We start from the raw sequence: 26,001 nt of genomic DNA, 5'->3' as shown, positions 1-26,001 counted from the left end.
AATTTTAATGTCGTTTTCCCGTGCCTGATGAATGATTGATGGCTGACTGTCATGATGCGTGTGTTGATGTTTCGCTGCTGACCATCTATTGACATGCAAACACACACACGCACCATGTACTCTGTAGCATGCGACGAAGACCACTGAAATCTGATCTTAAAGTTCTGTGTGTCCAGAGAAGATTGGATAAAAGATCACACGCACTCTCTCACTCTCTCTTTTACTTCGCCAACACGAATAGCCCAATATTGATTGGGCGAAGCTGACTTCACAAAGTCTACTGCAAGAAGCTTTGGCACTGAGTTTTCAATATAAAGACTTCACAAAGTCTTTGTGTAGTCAACTTCAGGCTCAATTAAGGGACACCTTGAGACTAGCTTCACTTTTCACACAGATTTATTCAACTGGTTTTGAGTTTCTTGGTCCTACTTTGCGGATATACAAACTGTTGTGCGAGTTACAAAGTGCTCTGTTACAAACTGTACCGGTCATATTTTGCCTCATTAAAAGTTTAAGTCTGAAGTGTTTTTGTCTCATCACGGTGATGTAAGCAGATGGCAGGGGGTGGTGATTCAGTGATGAAGATGACCACAGGAATGACTGATCAGTCATGGGAATTCTCAGATGATAAGCGATTTTCATACAGATTTCTTCAACTGGTTTTGAGTTTCTTGGTCCTATGCCTACAGTCTTGTCTTACGAAAGAAAAAGGGAGATCATATCACCCCCCTCTTAAATCAGCTCCACTGGTTGCCCGTTCCTGCCCGTATCACATACAAAATCAACACTCTCACCTACAAATGCCTCCATAGTCTCGCCCCTGCCTATCTCTCCGACTCTCTCTCTCTATGTCCCTTCATGAGCACTCAGATCATCTGCCGACTCCCTCAAGCTCAACATCCCCCACACCAAACTCAAAACAGCAGGTCAACGCTCATTTTCTTTCCAAGCACCTAGCCAATGGAACACACTACCTCTCCCCCTCCGTCAACAACAGTCCCTCGAATCATTCAAATCTGCACTCAAGACATTCCTTTTTTCCACATAATCCATGCATTCTACACTGCCCACCCCATCCCACCCTGAATAACTGTACATATTTTAATGGTTGATGGTGTGTGCGTGTTGGTGACTTTAAGTCTCCGTGTGTGTGAATGAGTGTATGTGCGCCTTGAGTCGCCTGTTGGTGAGATATGTGCGCGTTATAAATATTCGTATTATTATTATAGTCTACTTCATGAAGCCCGCTCACGCCGCACCAAGCTTTGGCATTGAATTTTAAATAAAAAGAGTCTTTGCAAAATCAACTTCAGGCTCAATTAAGGGACACCTTGAGACTAGCTTCCTTTTTCATACAGATTTATTCAACTGGTTTTGAGTTTCTTGGTCTTGTCGTCCCAACTGAGTTTGTAAAATTTGACCCAGCAGTAAGTGACACCAACAGCACAGTACACCGACATCAGGAGGAGGGGGAGGAACGGCAGCCGGCGCTCCAGACCCAGGAAGGGGTGCAGGAAGGAGCTGTACACCTGGAGGGGGACGATGCCAGACAGGTACACGCTCTCCGGTGTCGTCAGGAGTGGAAGTTGGAGAAAGCCTCGCTGTGCACTGCAAAGAAAACTTCAGTTTAAATGACAACCAACTTTAACACCTGCAACAATTCTTTGAAATTCTGTTCACTTCAGTTTCCTTCACTTCATGTATACTTCTTCTTCAGCGTTCGACGATGGCTGTGTCTAGATTACTTCATGTACACAAAAACAATACAATACAAAAATTACAATACAATATTACTTTATTATCTCAAAAGAAAAATTACATTGTGGCTGAATAAACACACAATAACATTAAAACACATCAATATAAACAACAATTACACACACACACACACACCCATCTTCAATGAATATGAATGTGGCACCTGTCTGAGTGTTCTAACATAAGTTTAACAACACATCAGTTTGAAGATCAATTGACGACATTCCTTTCTAAATTGTTTCATCAGTATTCTTGGTTGCTCACTCCATGCAGCAGCTTTTTCATGTGTAAGCAAAAGTTTTGGCTGACCCAAGACCTAGTAGTCCAAAGAAACATTCCTTAGCAGTTACTGACGGAAGGTTTACGGAACAGCCTGTCTTGTATCCTTGATCATTTTGAAAACTGTTAAACAAAGTCCATCATCATCAAGATTCAAAACGATTAATTTAGTACAAACGTCGAGCAAAAATCGTACCCGTGAAAACTGCCTAATGTGAGGAATGTGTATATGGTAGACGTGGCCAGAAGGAGGACTTTGGTGAAATTTTCTGAAACAAAACCAGTCAAATGTCTGAAATGTGAAAAGCAAGCGCTGACGTCCCATACTGCAAACATACACCTATGATGGAGATTTGAACCCCCACTGCTACAGAACAAGAACCCAAAGTCAATACATTTCAACCTTTTACCTTCTGCACACAGATCAGTACAGACAGAACAAGAAGGGCAAAGCCCATACGACTCACATGCTTGACCTTGACCTTTACATGACCTTGACCTTCAGCTAAACCTAGCAATGACATCATACACTAAGAACTGCTTTACACATTTTTCCTACCAAAATACATGTGACCTTGACCCAAGGTCATCCAAGGTCATGCAACACAAAGCTGTTAATTCAAGACATAGGAAGTACAATGGTGCTTATTGGCTCTTTCTACCATGAGATATGGTCACTTTTAGTGGTTCACTACCTTATTTTGGTCACATTTCATAAGGGTCAAAGTGACCTTGACCTTGATCATATGTGACCAAATGTGTCTCATGATGAAAGCATAACATGTGCCCCACATAATTTTTAAGTTTGAAACAGTTATCTTCCATAGTTCAGGGTCAAGGTCACTTCAAAATATGTATACAATCCAACTTTAAAGGACCCTTGCGACCTTGACCTTGAAGCAAGGTCAACCAAACTGGTGTCCAAAGATAGGGCTTACATTGCCCTGTATAGCATACATAGCTAAGGTTGCCATTCTCGATAACTTCAGAAAAAAATGCGAAAATGTGAAAAATGGTCGTTTTTAAGACAACAATTACGGCCCCTGTGACCTTGAACTTGAAGTGAGGTCAAGTTGCCGCACATGTTTTTTGAGATCTTGTAACCATACACCATCAGGCCACATCAGGTGTTGATAGACTTAATAGTGTCCAAGAAATATCCAACGTTAAAGTCCGTCCGTCCGGACGACTCGGGTGAGTACATAGACTCACTTTTGCTTCGCATGTGAGTCAAAAATAAGCTTCATAATAAGATGATGGAGGTTGAACTATACAGAGGAGACAGACACACACAAGGACAAACGCACAGACCTAGGCAAGAGTTTTACTTACCAAATGGTGTAAAAAAGAGCGGAAACAGTGAGTAGTGTCCGATCGTTGACAGAACGAGGAATATTTGAGCATCTCGCTGTTTCCCAAATACCAACAATCTGTGGAGGAAAAAGAAACACAGATCACTTCTTGAGCATTAAAAGAGTTAAATAAATAAAGGTAAAAAACAAAGGAAACAACCTCTTTGTCGGAAGTGTGTGTGTTCACACATGGGTTGGGGGAGACTGGCCATATGAGTGTGTGGTGTGTGTGAATGTGCATGAGCGCACATGCGTCAAAGTGCATGTGAGAAAGGTCATACCTCTTCCTTTTAATAAAAAAAACCACACCTCTACCTCACACAAAAACCTGTATGTCCTTCAAGTTCTAAGATGAGCATTCTCACTTCCTACATACACATATATATACCTCTTTATGGGCCACCACAAAAGTGATACAGACAGAGAGGAAAATCCTGTACAAATACAAAGTTTCCAGAGGGAAAACAGACTTGCATCATGGGTAAAATGATGAGCAGAATGGCTTTTTCATGTACGTGCCAGCCAAACATGAACGAGGCAAAGGCACAGAGAACCACCCCCCGCACAAAACCTGCTGGTCCTTTGGGGTTTGTCCACATCTGTATCAGTGCTGGCTGTAACACACAGACAATTCATTCATAAACACACGGAGATTCATTCCGCCAGCATGCGGCAAATTGGTAGATATTTCATTAAGTCTTAGGAGGTTTCCTTCATAAAAAATGCAGGGTGTTTTCCTTACAGGAAAAGAAAACTGCCATACAGTACAGTGCCACACCTCCCCTCTTTTCTTCTGCATTCCAGTGTTTGGCTTTTTCAAGTCCTGAGGCCTTCGTGGTGAACTTGGAGTTTTTAGAGTACACATGTGGGTGTTGAGACACTTACGAGAGTAATAATAACTGGACATTTTTAAGTGCCTAACCTATGGCTCTATGCCCTTTACAAAAGAACATATACAGAATAGAACATATAAATGTACACCCTACATAAAACAATTAACCATACGGAAAGAGTCTGCAGAAAGTTGACTGAGAGATAAATCCCCAAGGATGAAAGCCATGCCCATTGTTACGAACTGGGTCTTAAATTCCATAAATCAATTTATACTATTCACCAGTCTTGTAAAACATGTTTCCAGGCATTATATTTATTACAAGATGATGAATTTACAATTCACAATCGAATTACATTTCGACATCAACATAAAAGAAAAATTACTGTGGCTTTTCTGCTATATTGCTTGTTAAATTCTCTTCTGGCATCAAATTATCCTGGTGTCACTAACATCTCTCAACCACTGAAATGCTGAAAAACTTGTAGCTCACCAACATAGCCAGCAGCGTAACAACCATGGTTGCCAGGGGCGACACCGAGGGGAGCACAGTGTGACTGTATTCCTGCACCATACCCCCTGTCATGGCCGCCTGAGGAATTACTTCGGGCGACAGCAGGTTCAGCCTCACACCTGCAGCAAAAATGCTTATGTTTTATGGAAATCTAACCTTAGAACGACATGGAACAAAGTCAGGATAATTCTTGAAGGCCCCCATTTTCTATGGACATGAGCAAACCAAGCAACAAAGACACTTCTAGCAGCACAGTACGTGTTCTTGGGTAAAGGTGAAAAAGGGACAACAAAAGGTGTCCCATCACTGGAGGTACTCCGTCACGGCGGAGGGCTGACCGTGCACCCAAAAGCGGACTCTACCAGATGGGTATTGTTTGGAAGCTTGGGGCCTGCCAAACATAAAAATCGATGTTAACAAGAAATATTCTAGGGCGCACTTTCTCTTCTCAGTCAAAATTCAACTATACCCTGAAGAGTGATGCACGAGTATTTCAGACGCTTGCCATTAAAAAAAGAAGTTCTCAGCCAAATTACGAACTCAAATTGGTACTTTTTACATATAAATGTGTTAGTTGGTATCTTTTGATTATCACAAAACAATTTGCAACTGCTTTGGCCGAGGATGCAGGTGACAGTATCATTATTATGAACCCTACCCTAAATCCAGTAAAGACGTCGTCCAAAATGTACGTAAGTTTTGATTACAAATAAATTCACACAAGACTAGTATTGTTGTTTGGCTTCAATGGATATATTTTTGTCAAGTATGATGTCTTAACATAATACCTGTAAAATATGAATGGATTTGAACCGTATACTATGTTTGGCAGGCCCCAAGCTTCCAAAAAATACCCATCTGGTAGAGTCCGCTTTTGGGTGCACGGTCAGCCCTCCGCCGTGACGGAGTAAGGGGCATCACATAGCAGGTACATCACTACATGTACCACTGTGGAAGGTAATATTTGTAAAAGTACAGCAGTGTAACTATTCTACTGCTTCATTAGAGCTGGAGGTTTTTCTCTCTCACTCTCACTCTCTCATAGGAAATAATATCATGGGCATAGAGAACCTTACCAACAATGGTGGCAGCTTTATCAAAGGCGTTGTAGAGTGCCCAGAAGTTGGGTGCCCAGTAGGCGTGACACAAACCACGCTTGAACGGAAACAGTCGTGTCAGGACTTGCTCCAGTTGACCCTTCAAACAAAATAAAAACTATTTGTAAACTAAAACAACACAATTAAAGAATATGATTCTAATAAAGTTTCACCCTCCTGTTAGGACCCTTGATTGTCACGATCGGGTGACAGAGACCAAGAAAGCGTCACTCAGTGGAGTGCCTGTTCTGGGTCAATGTATGATAGAAAGCGCCTGTGCGTGATATTGGACACAGCAGAGTTTTTGCTGACAGTGCTCCCGAGCACGGATGTTTTGAAACGCACGAGCTTCACAGTGCAGGTTTCTGCTGTCATAGGGCTGACGGTTTTTTTCGCTGACAGCGCGCACGGGATTTTCAGGGATTGAGTTTCTCGTGTCTTTTTCCTGCTTGGGGAGGCAAAACTGTGTATAGCTGGACTGGTTTGGTGACAAGGTCAGTCACGTGTATTTGGCTAGGTGGTCTGTCAGAGACTCAAGGACGACACACTTGACACCCAGCGGCAGAAGGGGAAGGACCTAACACACAGTTACTAGAGTATGATGGTTTTTCACCGAGTATCATATTCGGCACTCTAGGGGAACTTCCACAAGTTATTCCTTTCCTCTGCCACGTATTTTGCTGAGGACAAGTCGTCACATTTCCTTCGTCGGCGATGGCTTTCGCATAAGGATTCGACAAGGGGTTCTGGACGTTTTGGGTCACTGTTGACGAACAGAGACTGTTCCAGGGAGGAGGCGGACTTTGCTTCCATTGAGAGTTACAATCATAGGCTTTTGAGGTAATAAATCATTATTTAACGCTGTTGATGAGTCTGTGTTGTGGAATGAAATACTCTCTGTTGTTCTTTCCAGGTTAGCGCATAATTTACTCTCTGTGACGCTAAAATACTAATCTGTATATGGTTTTTGCAGATAGGGAGAGAAGGACGGAAAATGGCTGTTTTGTTGTTGTAAAAAGTCAGTTTTGTGCAGGCCCACGTGCTCGATGAGATATTTAAAGATGACATGTTTTAAGGTGGTGGGTGAGGGGTAGCTGACATGTTTAGTGCACCGATGCTTTCTGGTTGCAGCCTTCCTTCGTTCGTTCGTTTCGTTCGTTCGTTACGTTCCCGTAACATCGGCACGGCTGACTCTGGCGGGAACTGTTGAGGCTACGCTAACCAGGAGACCGGCTAACCAGGAGACCGGCTAACCAGCGGACCGGCTAACCAGCGAACCGGCTAACCAGCGGACCGGCTAACCAGCGAACCGACTAACCAGCATACCGGCTAAGCAGCAGCAGCAGAGATAAAGCTAAGTGCACCATGTCGTACGCACCCCGTTGACCACCGTTGTCTTTTCGTATCTATGATTTCATTGGAGTAGTGACAACGTGGGGTGTGTGACACCTGCACGAACTAGAGCTTTTCGAACAGAACATTCTCATTTCGACTGTATTTACACGGGTTCAGCGTGTTACTATAATTTTCTACATAGTACTGGCATTTTGTCAGTGAACACTGGTTTTTTACGTGTTGAGAACGTAAAAGGAACATATTTTGAGTGAAGGCTCGAGGGAGGTGGAGAGTTTATACATAAACAGGCGTCTGAAACTTATACTTTTGTTGACTCTATTTAATTGTATGACTGCGAGAGTGGATCGTGGTGTGGTTAGTTAATTAGTAGTAATTAACCGGTTCATAATCACCTTGAGTGATATATTGAAACGTGACACGTGGGGGCCAAGCCGGGATTTACTCAGTTAATTTCCAACTGATAAAGACCCACCAATTAAGGAGAACTAAGAGCAGATAATCTCGTCAGTGCTCGACTTATTTTCTGCTTGGTGCTACCCTTTTTTGTATAGTTTTGATCATATACCACACCTTAAGCGATTCACATCTTGCAGGAAATGTAAATTGTAATTTGTGAGTTATTGTATGCGCTAACTGTGATTACTTCCCTTTCCTTTGTTTGTGAATCTTTGTTGTTGTACGTTCAGAGTTTTCCGTTGCAGAGAGCTGAGCGGGGTTAGCGGATTTGTTATTCGTTTTACTCAGTTTTCTCTACATTGTTGTTTCGCATTCCGTAACAGGTTACATTTCTACCGTCTTGTTTTACTTGGATTTTTCTCCATTTTTTGACTTTGTTGGAATTTTGGGGGGGAAGGGTCCGAGGACTTCTGTCCTAACCAAGGCTGTGGGAGACACTCTGTTTCACCGCAAAAAGCAGCCGATAAAGTAGGCCACGGCTGTGGGAAACACTTTGTTTCACCGCAGAAAGCAGCCATAAAGTAGGCCACGCGATTTGTTCTACACCGTTTGGATTTTTCTTCTGCATTTTCCGGTTGCTGGATTTTTGTATCCACCGATTTCATCACCGCGTGTTCTAGCTATAGCTGCGTTAGACTTACTTTGGTAATAAAGCTTTGCTAAAACTAACCATGGCTACAGGGGGATCTCCTACGAGGAGAATAACTTTCGAGACTCCTGGGAGCGAGCAACCGACTGAGCGAGACGCACGCGTTAGAGCCCGAAGCGTTCTAAAACGCTTAGAAGTAGAACGGAAGGAAGAATTTGAGCGACTGACAAGAAAAGAAGAACGTGACCGACAGGACAAGAAAGACGAACTTGACAGACAAGAAAGGGAACGACAGGCTGAACGAGACAGACAGGAAAGGAAAGACGAACGTGACAGACAAGAACGGAAAGAGAAAGATGAACGAGACAGACAAGAAAAGAAAGAGAAAGATGAACGTGACAGACAGGAAAGGGAACGACAGGCAGAACGTGACAGACAGGACAAACAGGCCGAACGCGATCACCAGCTAGAACTAGCTAGGCTACAGGCCGAGAAGGGTACGCTTACTCAGGCTAGCGCGCCGACATTTGTTGCCGACCGTACGAGACTGCCGACGTTCGACGATGACAAGGACGAGCTCGACGACTTTTTACGCCGGTTTGAGCGCATTGCATCTGACCAGAAGTGGGAAGAGGCCACGTGGGCTAGCCGCCTTAGCACCTGCTTGAAGGGACGCGCATTGCAGCTATACAACGCTTTGGATGACGACGAGGCGAGAGACTATCAGGCACTTAAGAAGGCGTTACTCCAGCGCTTCAACCTGACTGCTGAAGCCTACCGACGACGTCTGCGTAACAGCAAGAGACTGAGCGGCGAGCTGAGTCATCAGTTTGTGGCACGCCTTAACCTCTACCTGCGGCGCTGGGTGGAGATGGCCGAAAAGGACTGGACCGTCAACGACCTTGCCGACCTCATAGTCATGGAACAACTGATGTCCAGCCTGCGACCTGAGGTGGTGACCTTCGTGCAGGAGCACCAGCCCAAGACTACTCAGGAGGCAGCCGACTGGATCAGAGTGCACGAGGACGCCCAGGCGATCTCCGGCAAATCTTCAGGCTCACGGCCAGGAAAAACGGGGAATTCGGGTTCTTCAGGACCCAAGGACGGGAAGGACGATCAGGGACACAAGGGATCGAGTTCCAGAACTGACATCCAGTGTTACTACTGCAACAAGCGGGGCCACGTGAAGAAGGACTGCCACAAGAGACAGGCTGACCAGAAGGGCGTTCACTTCGTTGGCAGTGAGGAGTTCAGGGACGTCACGAGCTCATGCACCATCCCACAACTCTGCGTTCCGTGCTCCAGGAAACATTTCCAGCCCCACTGCAACGTCTACGTTAACGGAGTGAAGGGCGAAGGTCTGCGGGACACAGGGGCAGACATGATAGTGGTTCGGGCGAGTCTAGTTCCAGCTATGGCCTACACAGGAGACAGCATCAGGGTGAGAATGGCCGAGGCATCTCACGCTTACGACTTGAACACGGCAGTGATCAAGGTCGTAACCCCGTTGTTCACGGGGACCATTGTGGCCGTCGTCATGGACGATCCTCCATGCGACCTGCTCATTGGAAACCGGGTTCAGTTTGTGGACGGCGTCACCAGGGAGGTTCCCGTTTATCGGTCTCCCGACGTCATTTCAGTGCTCACGCGGGCACAGGCGGAGCGAGAGGACAAACCTCTCAAACCCCTACCTGCTGCACGAGCTGCCCTGGGGAACGTGACCCCCGCGCTTCTCGCGAAGGCTCAGGATTCTGACCCGACCTTAGCTACTCCTCGGGAGCACGCGAAGTCGGGGAAGGTGAAGCTGAGCGGGAAGCATGGGAGGTCAAAGTTCCTCAGGGACAAGAAGTTGCTCTACCGTGAGTTCAGCAACCAAGAAGGTACATTCAAACAGGTTGTCGTGCCTCGCGAGTTTCGCGAGGGTGTCATGGCAACGGCACACGACTCGATTCTGGGAGGTCATCTTGGTACCAAGAAGACCACGGATCGTGTCTGGCGCCACTTTTACTGGCCAGGCATCTGCACGGATGTCCGACGTTTCTGTGCGTCCTGCGATAAATGCCAGAAGGTGGTTGCCAAAGGAAGGGTGAGGAAGGTCCCCTTAGAGAAGATGCCGCTCATCGACGAACCCTTTCGTCGGGTGGCAGTGGACATCATCGGGCCCATCTTGCCTGCGTCTGAGGACGGAAACAGATACATTTTGACCATGGTGGACTACGCTACTCGATACCCAGAGGCGATCCCTCTGAAATCGATTGAAGCCACGCGAGTAGCTGAGGCTCTGGTTACTATGTGGTCCCGGCTGGGAATTCCATCAGAGGTACTCACCGACAGAGGCACGCAGTTCACGGGAGGAGTGATGGCGGAGGCAGCACGACTGCTATCACTGGAGCAGCACTTCACCACTCCTTACCATGCTCAGTGCAACGGACTGGTGGAAAGGTTCAATGGCACCTTGAAGACCATGCTGAGGAAACTAGCTCAGGAGAAACCACGCACGTGGGACAGGTACATCCCAGCATTGCTTTTTGCATACCGCGAGGTTCCTCAGGAGAGCTTGGGTTTTTCCCCATTTGAGTTGTTGTACGGCAGACAGGTACGCGGTCCCATGGCTATCCTGCGTCAAGCTTGGACGGACGAAGAAGCTGACGAGGAGGTGCAGACGACAGCGACCTACATCGTAGAACTCAGGAACAGGATTGAAGAGACCTGCAAATTGGCTCAAGAGAACCTGGGAAGAGCAGCACAGCGTTACGCGCGAGGATTCGACCGCAAGGCACGGCCGCGCAGCTTCAAGATTGGAGAACGGGTGTTGCTACTTCTACCTGTCAAACACAACAAGCTACAACTGCAGTGGCAAGGACCTTTTGAGGTGACAGCGAAAGTGGGCCAAAACGACTACAGGATCGTCATGAACGGGAAAGCACGCCTGTACCACGCCAACCTGCTGCGCGCCTACATAGAGAGGACTGCCTACGGGGAAAAGGACAAAGTGACAGAAGCAGTTGCTGTCGTGATGGACGAGACAACGGAAGAACAGGGAGGAGGACGGGTACCAGTTTGTCCGCTGGAGGCTAGTGAGGATCTCACGGACGTGCACATCTCACCTGATCTTGGGGACGACCAGCAGGCGGACCTGCAAGAGATCCTGAAGGATGCAGCACGGGTCCTTACAGACATACCACTTCAGACGCATCTAGAGGAGTTTACCTTCGACTTGCTGGAGAAACAGCCGGTGAGGACGAAGCAGTATCCCATGCCTCATGCCCAGAAGGAGGTGGTCAGGAAGGAAATCGCCGACATGACGAAGTTGGGCGTCATCGAGCCAGCGAACTCTCCCTACAGTTCACCAATTGTGCTTGTAAAGAAGAAGGATGGACGCGTCAGGTTCTGTGTTGACTACCGGAAGCTGAACAAGATTACGGCGTTTGACGCGGAACCCATGCCTGATGTGGACTACCTCTTCAGTCACTTGGCCAAGGCCAAGTACTTTTCCAAACTGGACCTCACCAAGGGATACTGGCAAATCCCAGTTGCCGAGGAAGACCGCCCAAAGACTGCATTTACCACTCCATTCGGCCAGTTCCAGTGGACAGTCATGCCTTTTGGTCTACAGAATGCAGGTGCCGTCTTCACTCGCATGATGAGGAAACTTTTGGAACCATTGAAGCGCGAGGACATCAGCAGTTTCATCGACGATGTGCTGATCGCGACAGAGACATGGACTGAACATCTCGACGCCCTGCGCGACGTGTTCGGAAGGTTGAAGGACGGAAATCTGGGAGCTAAACCGTCCAAGTGCTACTTGGGATTCCGGGAATTGTCTTTCCTGGGTCATGTTGTCGGCGAGGGATTGCTCGTTCCAGAGGACGACAAGATCCAGAAGATTCGGGAGGCGGAGCCACCGCGCACGAAGAAAGAAGTCAGGTCTTTCCTGGGCCTAGCCAGCTTCTATAGACGCTTCATCCCGCACTTTGCCGAAATCGCTCTACCACTGACCAACCTTACCAAGAAACTACAACCGACCGTTGTAGTGTGGACTGAGGAATGTAGCTCCGCATTCAACACCCTGAAGAGGCGACTCACCAGTCAGCCTATTCTCCGACTACCAGACCTGAACAAGGACTTCGTGCTGAGGACAGACGCTTCAGGGAAGGGACTTGGGGCAGTGTTGCTTCAGGAGACAGAGGGGTTTTTGCACCCTGTTTGCTTCGCCAGCCGTAAGCTGACCTCGGCCGAGGCAGCGTATGCAACGGTTGAACGCGAGTGTCTCGCCATTGTCTGGGGCATCCAGAAGTTCGAAGCGTACCTGTACGGACGACCTTTCTGTCTGGAGACGGACCATCAACCTCTGCAATATCTTCAGGTTGCAAGGTTGGCAAACGCCAGACTTATGCGCTGGGCGTTGATTCTCCAACCGTACCAATTCACGGTACGCGTCATTCCGGGCGCCAACAATGTTGGAGCTGACTTTCTCTCTCGGGCTGTAGAGGAGAACATGACTGTGAGCGAAACCGAGGTTTCGTCTTGAAGAGGGGAGGTGTGTCACGATCGGGTGACAGAGACCAAGAAAGCGTCACTCAGTGGAGTGCCTGTTCTGGGTCAATGTATGATAGAAAGCGCCTGTGCGTGATATTGGACACAGCAGAGTTTTTGCTGACAGTGCTCCCGAGCACGGATGTTTTGAAACGCACGAGCTTCACAGTGCAGGTTTCTGCTGTCATAGGGCTGACGGTTTTTTTCGCTGACAGCGCGCACGGGATTTTCAGGGATTGAGTTTCTCGTGTCTTTTTCCTGCTTGGGGAGGCAAAACTGTGTATAGCTGGACTGGTTTGGTGACAAGGTCAGTCACGTGTATTTGGCTAGGTGGTCTGTCAGAGACTCAAGGACGACACACTTGACACCCAGCGGCAGAAGGGGAAGGACCTAACACACAGTTACTAGAGTATGATGGTTTTTCACCGAGTATCATATTCGGCACTCTAGGGGAACTTCCACAAGTTATTCCTTTCCTCTGCCACGTATTTTGCTGAGGACAAGTCGTCACATTTCCTTCGTCGGCGATGGCTTTCGCATAAGGATTCGACAAGGGGTTCTGGACGTTTTGGGTCACTGTTGACGAACAGAGACTGTTCCAGGGAGGAGGCGGACTTTGCTTCCATTGAGAGTTACAATCATAGGCTTTTGAGGTAATAAATCATTATTTAACGCTGTTGATGAGTCTGTGTTGTGGAATGAAATACTCTCTGTTGTTCTTTCCAGGTTAGCGCATAATTTACTCTCTGTGACGCTAAAATACTAATCTGTATATGGTTTTTGCAGATAGGGAGAGAAGGACGGAAAATGGCTGTTTTGTTGTTGTAAAAAGTCAGTTTTGTGCAGGCCCACGTGCTCGATGAGATATTTAAAGATGACATGTTTTAAGGTGGTGGGTGAGGGGTAGCTGACATGTTTAGTGCACCGATGCTTTCTGGTTGCAGCCTTCCTTCGTTCGTTCGTTTCGTTCGTTCGTTACGTTCCCGTAACATCGGCACGGCTGACTCTGGCGGGAACTGTTGAGGCTACGCTAACCAGGAGACCGGCTAACCAGGAGACCGGCTAACCAGCGGACCGGCTAACCAGCGAACCGGCTAACCAGCGGACCGGCTAACCAGCGAACCGACTAACCAGCATACCGGCTAAGCAGCAGCAGCAGAGATAAAGCTAAGTGCACCATGTCGTACGCACCCCGTTGACCACCGTTGTCTTTTCGTATCTATGATTTCATTGGAGTAGTGACAACGTGGGGTGTGTGACACCTGCACGAACTAGAGCTTTTCGAACAGAACATTCTCATTTCGACTGTATTTACACGGGTTCAGCGTGTTACTATAATTTTCTACATAGTACTGGCATTTTGTCAGTGAACACTGGTTTTTTACGTGTTGAGAACGTAAAAGGAACATATTTTGAGTGAAGGCTCGAGGGAGGTGGAGAGTTTATACATAAACAGGCGTCTGAAACTTATACTTTTGTTGACTCTATTTAATTGTATGACTGCGAGAGTGGATCGTGGTGTGGTTAGTTAATTAGTAGTAATTAACCGGTTCATAATCACCTTGAGTGATATATTGAAACGTGACACGTGGGGGCCAAGCCGGGATTTACTCAGTTAATTTCCAACTGATAAAGACCCACCAATTAAGGAGAACTAAGAGCAGATAATCTCGTCAGTGCTCGACTTATTTTCTGCTTGGTGCTACCCTTTTTTGTATAGTTTTGATCATATACCACACCTTAAGCGATTCACATCTTGCAGGAAATGTAAATTGTAATTTGTGAGTTATTGTATGCGCTAACTGTGATTACTTCCCTTTCCTTTGTTTGTGAATCTTTGTTGTTGTACGTTCAGAGTTTTCCGTTGCAGAGAGCTGAGCGGGGTTAGCGGATTTGTTATTCGTTTTACTCAGTTTTCTCTACATTGTTGTTTCGCATTCCGTAACAGGTTACATTTCTACCGTCTTGTTTTACTTGGATTTTTCTCCATTTTTTGACTTTGTTGGAATTTTGGGGGGGAAGGGTCCGAGGACTTCTGTCCTAACCAAGGCTGTGGGAGACACTCTGTTTCACCGCAAAAAGCAGCCGATAAAGTAGGCCACGGCTGTGGGAAACACTTTGTTTCACCGCAGAAAGCAGCCATAAAGTAGGCCACGCGATTTGTTCTACACCGTTTGGATTTTTCTTCTGCATTTTCCGGTTGCTGGATTTTTGTATCCACCGATTTCATCACCGCGTGTTCTAGCTATAGCTGCGTTAGACTTACTTTGGTAATAAAGCTTTGCTAAAACTAACCATGGCTACAGGGGGATCTCCTACGAGGAGAATAACTTTCGAGACTCCTGGGAGCGAGCAACCGACTGAGCGAGACGCACGCGTTAGAGCCCGAAGCGTTCTAAAACGCTTAGAAGTAGAACGGAAGGAAGAATTTGAGCGACTGACAAGAAAAGAAGAACGTGACCGACAGGACAAGAAAGACGAACTTGACAGACAAGAAAGGGAACGACAGGCTGAACGAGACAGACAGGAAAGGAAAGACGAACGTGACAGACAAGAACGGAAAGAGAAAGATGAACGAGACAGACAAGAAAAGAAAGAGAAAGATGAACGTGACAGACAGGAAAGGGAACGACAGGCAGAACGTGACAGACAGGACAAACAGGCCGAACGCGATCACCAGCTAGAACTAGCTAGGCTACAGGCCGAGAAGGGTACGCTTACTCAGGCTAGCGCGCCGACATTTGTTGCCGACCGTACGAGACTGCCGACGTTCGACGATGACAAGGACGAGCTCGACGACTTTTTACGCCGGTTTGAGCGCATTGCATCTGACCAGAAGTGGGAAGAGGCCACGTGGGCTAGCCGCCTTAGCACCTGCTTGAAGGGACGCGCATTGCAGCTATACAACGCTTTGGATGACGACGAGGCGAGAGACTATCAGGCACTTAAGAAGGCGTTACTCCAGCGCTTCAACCTGACTGCTGAAGCCTACCGACGACGTCTGCGTAACAGCAAGAGACTGAGCGGCGAGCTGAGTCATCAGTTTGTGGCACGCCTTAACCTCTACCTGCGGCGCTGGGTGGAGATGGCCGAAAAGGACTGGACCGTCAACGACCTTGCCGACCTCATAGTCATGGAACAACTGATGTCCAGCCTGCGACCTGAGGTGGTGACCTTCGTGCAGGAGCACCAGCCCAAGACTACTCAGGAGGCAGCCGACTGGATCAGAGTGCACGAGGACGCCCAGGCGATCTCCGGCAAATCTTCAGGCTCACGGCCAGGAAAAACGGGGAATTCGGGTTCTTCAGGACCCAAGGACGGGAAGGACGATCAGGGACACAAGGGATCGAGTTCCAGAACTGACATCCAGTGTTACTACTGCAACAAGCGGGGCCACGTGAAGAAGGACTGCCACAAGAGACAGGCTGACCAGAAGGGCGTTCACTTCGTTGGCAGTGAGGAGTTCAGGGACGTCACGAGCTCATGCACCATCCCACAACTCTGCGTTCCGTGCTCCAGGAAACATTTCCAGCCCCACTGCAACGTCTACGTTAACGGAGTGAAGGGCGAAGGTCTGCGGGACACAGGGGCAGACATGATAGTGGTTCGGGCGAGTCTAGTTCCAGCTATGGCCTACACAGGAGACAGCATCAGGGTGAGAATGGCCGAGGCATCTCACGCTTACGACTTGAACACGGCAGTGATCAAGGTCGTAACCCCGTTGTTCACGGGGACCATTGTGGCCGTCGTCATGGACGATCCTCCATGCGACCTGCTCATTGGAAACCGGGTTCAGTTTGTGGACGGCGTCACCAGGGAGGTTCCCGTTTATCGGTCTCCCGACGTCATTTCAGTGCTCACGCGGGCACAGGCGGAGCGAGAGGACAAACCTCTCAAACCCCTACCTGCTGCACGAGCTGCCCTGGGGAACGTGACCCCCGCGCTTCTCGCGAAGGCTCAGGATTCTGACCCGACCTTAGCTACTCCTCGGGAGCACGCGAAGTCGGGGAAGGTGAAGCTGAGCGGGAAGCATGGGAGGTCAAAGTTCCTCAGGGACAAGAAGTTGCTCTACCGTGAGTTCAGCAACCAAGAAGGTACATTCAAACAGGTTGTCGTGCCTCGCGAGTTTCGCGAGGGTGTCATGGCAACGGCACACGACTCGATTCTGGGAGGTCATCTTGGTACCAAGAAGACCACGGATCGTGTCTGGCGCCACTTTTACTGGCCAGGCATCTGCACGGATGTCCGACGTTTCTGTGCGTCCTGCGATAAATGCCAGAAGGTGGTTGCCAAAGGAAGGGTGAGGAAGGTCCCCTTAGAGAAGATGCCGCTCATCGACGAACCCTTTCGTCGGGTGGCAGTGGACATCATCGGGCCCATCTTGCCTGCGTCTGAGGACGGAAACAGATACATTTTGACCATGGTGGACTACGCTACTCGATACCCAGAGGCGATCCCTCTGAAATCGATTGAAGCCACGCGAGTAGCTGAGGCTCTGGTTACTATGTGGTCCCGGCTGGGAATTCCATCAGAGGTACTCACCGACAGAGGCACGCAGTTCACGGGAGGAGTGATGGCGGAGGCAGCACGACTGCTATCACTGGAGCAGCACTTCACCACTCCTTACCATGCTCAGTGCAACGGACTGGTGGAAAGGTTCAATGGCACCTTGAAGACCATGCTGAGGAAACTAGCTCAGGAGAAACCACGCACGTGGGACAGGTACATCCCAGCATTGCTTTTTGCATACCGCGAGGTTCCTCAGGAGAGCTTGGGTTTTTCCCCATTTGAGTTGTTGTACGGCAGACAGGTACGCGGTCCCATGGCTATCCTGCGTCAAGCTTGGACGGACGAAGAAGCTGACGAGGAGGTGCAGACGACAGCGACCTACATCGTAGAACTCAGGAACAGGATTGAAGAGACCTGCAAATTGGCTCAAGAGAACCTGGGAAGAGCAGCACAGCGTTACGCGCGAGGATTCGACCGCAAGGCACGGCCGCGCAGCTTCAAGATTGGAGAACGGGTGTTGCTACTTCTACCTGTCAAACACAACAAGCTACAACTGCAGTGGCAAGGACCTTTTGAGGTGACAGCGAAAGTGGGCCAAAACGACTACAGGATCGTCATGAACGGGAAAGCACGCCTGTACCACGCCAACCTGCTGCGCGCCTACATAGAGAGGACTGCCTACGGGGAAAAGGACAAAGTGACAGAAGCAGTTGCTGTCGTGATGGACGAGACAACGGAAGAACAGGGTTTTAAGGTGGTGGGTGAGGGGTAGCTGACATGTTTAGTGCACCGATGCTTTCTGGTTGCAGCCTTCCTTCGTTCGTTCGTTTCGTTCGTTCGTTACGTTCCCGTAACATCGGCACGGCTGACTCTGGCGGGAACTGTTGAGGCTACGCTAACCAGGAGACCGGCTAACCAGGAGACCGGCTAACCAGCGGACCGGCTAACCAGCGAACCGGCTAACCAGCGGACCGGCTAACCAGCGAACCGACTAACCAGCATACCGGCTAAGCAGCAGCAGCAGAGATAAAGCTAAGTGCACCATGTCGTACGCACCCCGTTGACCACCGTTGTCTTTTCGTATCTATGATTTCATTGGAGTAGTGACAACGTGGGGTGTGTGACACCTGCACGAACTAGAGCTTTTCGAACAGAACATTCTCATTTCGACTGTATTTACACGGGTTCAGCGTGTTACTATAATTTTCTACATAGTACTGGCATTTTGTCAGTGAACACTGGTTTTTTACGTGTTGAGAACGTAAAAGGAACATATTTTGAGTGAAGGCTCGAGGGAGGTGGAGAGTTTATACATAAACAGGCGTCTGAAACTTATACTTTTGTTGACTCTATTTAATTGTATGACTGCGAGAGTGGATCGTGGTGTGGTTAGTTAATTAGTAGTAATTAACCGGTTCATAATCACCTTGAGTGATATATTGAAACGTGACATTGATTAAAGGCTTTCCTCCTTTAAAAATAATTGTGGTTTCATGCAATTTTCTGATCATAACGTTGGTATATTTCCCTCCATTCAAAGAACCCCCTCTTTATAAAAACCTGATTTGTCTCAAATTTTGGCAGTCTAAAAAGGGAGTTCTCACTATGTCTGTTTTTCCCATGGACTAATTTTGACCTTTCGTGCATGCTGTTTGCTTTGCACCAAAATAGCGAAGAAATTCTGGGCTAAAATTTCAGAAAGTATAACCGTACCTTCGAGCCTGAAAAATGTTCAAATCAATCAAAATTCTGTGAATGTTTACCAAAAAATGACTTCTTGAAAGAGAAAGAGCAATGGACATAAGACAGACAGGAAACAGGAAAAAAAAGAGGGGGGTGAGTATACAAAAACACACAGAAAAAGCCCGGAGAGACTAAAGAGGTCAAAAAGTGACACTCACCATGTAGATAAAAGGACCAAAAGACACCATGAAGACAAAGATGACCACTGTGCCCAGCCAAAACAGCTTGGACAAACTGAAAGACCTCAGGCTCAGCTTCCCATCTGGTCAACAAAATCAACACACAAAAACAAAACTAACAGTCCTCAATTGTCAAGGTCACAACAAGGTCATTACCAGATAGAACCGAGAGAAAACAGAGGGAAAATACCATTATCTGCAACTTTTTTTTTTTTGTAAGTAAGAGCTTATAAACTCCATCTTCTTCTGACATTAGACTGACAGAAGCTGCCAACCGGCCTGTATATAACACTGTTCCGTAACATTTCAGTTGCATTGTTTTCTCCTTGTAAAAGAAGTTACAGCAGAGGGATTTTACACCAGAGTTCTAAAAGCAAAGTGTCAGCACTCAGAGAACAACCATAACATGCAAACATGTTTAATTGAAGTCACCTTCCGTCTCATGCTTCAAAGTTTTCGTTTTGCAATTCCGTAAACCGTAAAAAATAACACCCATCAACATGCACTCCACGTTTCATCCCACACATGCACAGCAGCAAGTCATGATCATTGACGTACATTTCATTTCATGAAAATAATTCTGAGAAAATGTTCAACTCAGCAAAGAAAGGAGCAGGGATGTTTGTTGATATGTTTCCAAGTAAAAGCATGCCTTTATATTGCATGTAAAGCCTGTCAAATGGTTGTGTGATGTGTCTAGTGTGTTGGCGAAGTGTTTTGTGCTTGTCACCTCTCGCTTTCAGCCCTCACCGCTGGCTAGCACCGTCCTTTTCAGGACAACGCGAAAAGAGAGCAGCTTGCGTCAGTCTCTCCTGCCAGTACATAACCTCTCCACAGCAAGCCCTTTGTAGTGCCTCCATCGTGGCGACAGGCGTGAACTGGGTACCGAAAGGCCCCAGGCTGAACTACAAGGACTCGGAGGAGGTTGGCCCCTAGACGTGTGGCATGCAGGCCCACCGGCGTGTGGATACGCCCTGGTGCCCACGAACCAACCCCCAACTATGGGTTAAATAGCCGGGCAGGACAGGCTCGTCAACCCTGGAAGGCAGCTGTCCTAGGAGAAGATCACTCCAAAATTAAAACGAGGGCAGAGGAGGCTCACTATCCCTGCAAGGAAACTCCTCTAGGAGAAGGACCACTCCAAATTTAAACCCACGTAGTCCCCCGAAGACGGAAGACATCGGCCATTAGGCGGGGAGCAGACCGGATGTCTACGCTTACTACGACAAATGATTGTGTCTAGGTCGAATGTTCGTGATTGCATGTAAAATCCAGGACAGATCTGTGTTGGTCTACAGAATGGTTTACACAGGAAGAAAGATACAAGTAAGCGTTCAGCAAAGAATGTACCTGGAGTACTGGCAAAGCAGTGGTAGCGAAGGAGGTACACAAAGTATGCAGGTGCAATGTACAGGTAGATGTGTTTGAAATTCAGCAGGACAGAAAACCAGAAAGCTGCCTCCAGGTTCCTTCCCTGCAACAAAACACAAAACGACTTCAAGGTTTTACACAGTGGCAGGAATAAGACTGAACAACCATAAAAAGACTTCCTGTCCGCCTGTAAAACACCCACACACAAACACACATGCGCACACACACGCACACACAAATTAACAATACAAAAAAGTAATGTCATCCAAAAGACCATCAGCAATCACTAATGTTGGACGAATGTTTGTAAGGAATGGTTTAATTCTCAACTTCTTGGGAAGGTCACTTCTTCTTCTTCAGCGTTCCAGAAATTCTGGTGACGTGTGAGCTCGTTTGCCCATTTGGGTTCCCCACACTATACTCCGAGAGCATAGTCAGCTTCACTCCGCTTTTGTTGGGTAGGCATGCTGGGTATTTTTGTGTTTCCATAACAAACTGAACTCCGACATGGATTACAGGATCTTTTCCGTGCGCATTTGGTCTTGTGCTTGCATACACATGAAGGGGGTTAAGTCACTAGCAGGTCTGCACATAAGATGACCTGGGAGATCGGAAAAATCCCAGGCGGCAGTGACTGGGATTCGAACTCACGACCTCCCGATTAGGAGGCCGACGTCTTACCACTGCGCCACTTCACCTGTCGGGGGGGGGGGGGGGGGGGGGGGGGGGGGAAGGTCACTTCAAACAAAATGTAAATCATAAAGTAAATAAATGAATAAGAGCGCAAATGAACTAAGAATGATTTTCTCACGGATAACAAACCTCATAAATCCTGACAATGGACATGAGAAGCATTCCGCTCAGAAAACCATTGTACTGAAAATGAATATCTGGAAACAGTTAAAGAAAATGCATTGCTTTGCTGTTACATTCAAAAACTTTCACTCAGGGATTGGGGAACCACAAAACTAACAAACACACAAACTAACTCTTTTCACTTTGCTGCATTACAGTTACCCCAAAATCAGTGTCCATAAATGATGCAACAAGGAACAAATTGTGACATTTCCTATAAACTTTTCTGTGTTGTACCTATTCGCCTCAGAATAGGTGACAATCCTTTTCATGCAGCACTTCAGAGATGTCTTTCTTCCTGTGTAAATGATCAAGTCAATCACCAGAGATCCATCCAGGCTTTTATGTGTGATAAAAGCATCCCTCCACTCAGACACATACCCAAAATCGACAGCCTGGATGTGTTGTGTGCTAAGTGGGAATCTTCTGCTAAATTTATGAAGTATTTGACACCTATGTCAATCTGGACAATTATTTACGCCTTCGCAATTGATAAAGCAACAAGCTGGTTGATTTTTGGCATATACAGTAGAACCCCCTTAAGACACCCCAATGTAAGACTCCCTCCTTTCTAAGACCTTGCTTTTGGAGTTTTCTGTTCATAACATCTGTAAATTTATACAAAAACAAAAGTGACACTCCTTTTCAAACAGTGTTTTCATGTATATAGATATGTCTCTGTGTAACAGAATGATCAAAGGATACGATCGACAATGAAGAGGCCAAAGTTTGCAATGAGCAAGACTGCAGTGACAAGAGCTGGGTTCACAAAGATGTCCTCAATGTCCTCCTTCTTCTTCGCTTTCACACACTTGCTCACAAATCTGAAACACGCAATCATCAGATCATAAAAATTTTTAATTTTTTTTTAGCATATTGAAAAAATCTACATTATGTAAAACTTTTATCTCATAGTATCAACAGTATTTTATACACAAATACATTTGTATACACGTGTAATCTGCAATGAGTGCTAATTCAACTTACATTGTTGCCAAAATAATTATGCAATAGTGCACACACAAAAATTAAGAATGACAAGAAAGCTTTTTTTTTATTCAGTTAGCCTCATGGATTTGACATCACATAGTAAAAGGAGAGTGAACATTTAGGGAGATTCATTGTGACCTAGAACCTCACACGAGGCTAAGCCAATAACATCAACAGTATCGACTAAGCTTTGATTTTTAGATTATCTGATCAAAGAAATGAAAGCAGTTTTAGGAAGCTGAAACTGGCAATTCCTGGATTACAAATTCATTTTTCTCAAGAGAAAATTCCTCATATTCTGCCAGGCAACAATCTTCACATGTGGTAACAAACACTTCTGCCATTCTAGAGCTGCTCAAACTTACTGTTTGACAGCGTAGATGTAAAGCAGATCGGCGACAATGACCGAGAGCCGCTGAAAGAGGATGGTGTTCTCACTGGCGTAGTTGAGGTTGGAAAGAACCAGCATGTTGGGGTCAAAGAAGCGTGCCAATTGCGACAGGTAGAACTCAAACCATGCAAACAGGGGAGGGTAGTCCAGCGTCCATTCTGAAGTTTTCTACAGGTAAATAACAACAAAATCAGTACTCACTGGACAACGTAGGTAAGGCACACACGTGACACGAGCCAGTTTCGACACTTATGTCAGCTAATAAAAACAACAACAACAAACGGTATTCTGTGTCCAAAATAATTATGCAGCATTAATGATTGCCCTGCATCTCTTTCTCTCTTTTTTACTTTCTCTTTGAAGTGCACCAGAGTTTGACACTATCCGTTCTTCTTTACTTGACCTTTCAGGTAAGAGTTGCATGAAAGTATTGAAACACAACATCAAAGCATTTGTGCTTGAACTCAGGCACATATGCTGATTACTATTTTTTTTTCTTTGCACATCTGCAAAACTCTGACTGCTTTATGTCTTGTTGCCAAGTCACGCAGCTTATAGTTATACACATTTACTATCCCTCGACCGTCAGAGCAAGCGAAAGTTGAACCCTGTGCACTTATTAATAAATCAGGAGAATGTCAAACATTGCTTCTTCTTTGTACTGATTCTTCTTCTCTTCTTCTTCTTCGTTCATGGGCTTAGACTCCCACGTTCACTCATGTTTTTAGCACCAGTGGATGTTTACGTGCATGACCGTTTTTACCCCGCCATTTAGGCAGCCATACGCCGATTTCGGGGGAGTACTGATTCATTTTTAGTAACACGCAAACACAAATACACACATGTACACACACACACACAAATAAATAAAAACACTACATTGCCATTGTTGGGAAAAATTAAGGAAGGAAAGATTAAGCCTTACCTCTCGATACCACTGGTCGAAGGGGAGAGAGTATGTGATTGCTAGCCAGTTCCTATGCACCTCAAAGTCTGTTGATCGACTGCAAAAGGGAAAACAAAAAGCTCAGTTCTATTAGTATTACTTAACCCGGCGCATGAAAAATAGTGGGCATGTGTAAATTAAAATTGCCATGCTTAGTAAAATCATCGCCTTGCATGTTTACCTTTTTATTCAGGGAGTGCTGGATTTGGGAGCAAAAATGAAAACATTATTTGTCTTCAATGATTTGCTCGTGATGCGTGACTTATTCATTTTGAGATCAGTGTTCATAGATTACAGTCATAGATAGAAGCAACAAAGGTGAAATCGAGATCGGAATCGCAAAAAGTCTAGGAGTAGGAGGTGGAAAACCCAACATTCAACCAATAATCTAAAACAAGAAATCTCTTCGCAAAAGGTGGGAAAGCCGAGAATGCTGTGACAGAAAACATTAGAAAAAAGTTGCCTCCCCTGTGATGAAACTCTACCCTGACGATTCCAAAAAAAATCCCTCCTTTTTAATTTTAGTAATTTAGTAATACGACCAATTTGTCTGGACATTATCAAGGTCGTTATTGGGAGGTTTTCGTTTACTGTAACAAGAAAGTTTAACAGCTCTCATGAAAACTCCATGTCTTAGGATCAAGATAGATAAGATATGGCCAGGCTTTTCGGATGTAAGATCATACTTCCGCTTGAAGTCATCTCTCATTTACCTGGCTACTCTCCGTGCAGATTAGGATTTGTTTACTCTTTTCTTGAACTAAATTCGTAACTCAAATTTATTTGAGTCTGCAAAAAAGAGCCTTTGGCAGACCAGCATTGGTTTACATGATTGTTTACACGGGGAGGAAGGTATCTTCCAAAATATTATACGTTATTTGCGTGTTTGACCAAAATATGACATTTTACACAGATCGAGACAGTCATTGTTCTCCGAGACCGCGCTAGCGGTCGAGGTGAACAATGACTGTCGAGATCTGTGTAAAATGTCATATTTTGGTCAAACACGCAAATAACATTTATGTATCGATCGAATTCCTTTCAGGTACTTATGACTTTGTTGTTGTTTTGACGATTGAACGAGCACACACACACATGCATGCAATCTATGCAATCAAACACATAAGCTTCATATTTGGGCGTTTCAGGTTGACCGAAACTTCAAAGGAACTACAAAACACACGTCATGTACTCACTTTGTTGTTGTTTTGACATTGAACAGCACACACACATGCAATCAAACACATGACGGTTTTTTTTTTAGTTCCTTTGAAGTTTCGGTCAACCTGAAAAGCCAAATTATAAAGTTTTGTCGGCCTCTGACGTCACATGACTCAAAGAAGGGAAATCCAATCTCCAATCGATACATAGACTATTAACAGCATTCGGTAAAATCGAAAATACACTTCTGTGCTGCCACGTATGCAACCGAACGAAGTGCATAAAAGTAATGTGTCGACACCACACAACTTTGAATTCTGCACAAGACTTCAGGAGTATTTATGTTACTTCTGAGCTAGCTGTACGCTAGTGTTACTCACTAGGACGGGATCAGTAGAAGCTTGAATGCAGTCACTATGCCGGCGACTGCCCAAAAGACCGCCATTTTGAATCCTTTGGAAGGGGAGCTAACTCTTGCTTAATTTCGGGTTGATACTATTCAGTAGATGGTGTATATTTGAGTACTCCGCCATCAAAATGTAATGAGGAGGATGTTGAGAGAGAAAGATAGAGAGAGAGGGAGCTAGGAGGGGATGTGTGTGTGTGTGTGTGGTGGAGGGGGCGAGGCTGAAACCCTTTCGGCTACGTGATTCTGGAACTGCAAGCACACCATTTTTTGTCCCATGCATGCATTTTTTCAGACTAAAGAATCATTCAGTGAAGCCACCAGAGACTAGTTACATTCTATATTGATACAGATTCCTCATTATAAATAAAATTACGTAGATGCCGTTTTGCAGAAGATTGCCTGTGAATTTAAACGCCAAGAAGGGCAATAAGGGACAATTGCTGTGCTGTACATTTAGACACAAACTCTCCTCCGAAAGCGGCGTATGGCTGCCTAAATGGCGGGGTAAAAACGGTCATACACGTAAAATTCCACTCGTGCAAAAACACGAGTGTACGTGGGAGTTTCAGCCCACGAACGAAGAAGAAGAAGAAGAAGACACAAACTCGATTTTTTTTTCTGTAACTATGCTAAATAATTTAAATCAATGTAAAGAGGTGAATGGTTGTTGACAAACTT

The 26,001-nt window shown here is 46.1% G+C and overlaps 1 protein-coding gene across 1 annotated transcript; it reads right to left on the bottom strand.

Annotated features, from left to right (window-relative positions):
• Nucleotides 1–378: 378 nt before the first annotated feature.
• LOC138969416 (dolichyl pyrophosphate Glc1Man9GlcNAc2 alpha-1,3-glucosyltransferase-like) lies at nucleotides 379–25,367 on the bottom strand. Its single transcript, XM_070342211.1, has 13 exons — nucleotides 25,295–25,367; nucleotides 23,733–23,811; nucleotides 22,782–22,975; nucleotides 22,132–22,250; nucleotides 21,394–21,461; nucleotides 20,551–20,674; nucleotides 19,180–19,283; nucleotides 5,812–5,932; nucleotides 4,715–4,854; nucleotides 3,864–4,003; nucleotides 3,370–3,467; nucleotides 2,234–2,306; nucleotides 379–1,608 (listed from the first exon to the last, which is right to left on the bottom strand). Exons 1-13 carry the CDS (start codon nucleotides 25,357–25,359, stop codon nucleotides 1,365–1,367), a joined length of 1,569 nt encoding a protein of 522 aa, XP_070198312.1. The 5' UTR covers nucleotides 25,360–25,367; the 3' UTR covers nucleotides 379–1,364.
• Nucleotides 25,368–26,001: the final 634 nt, after the last annotated feature.

Source organism: Littorina saxatilis, linkage group LG6, assembly GCF_037325665.1.
Source record: "Littorina saxatilis isolate snail1 linkage group LG6, US_GU_Lsax_2.0, whole genome shotgun sequence".
NCBI lineage: Eukaryota > Metazoa > Mollusca > Gastropoda > Littorinimorpha > Littorinidae > Littorina > Littorina saxatilis.
The sequence above is the reverse complement of the archived record's forward strand: the minus strand, read 5'-3'. Positions and strand labels throughout refer to the sequence as shown.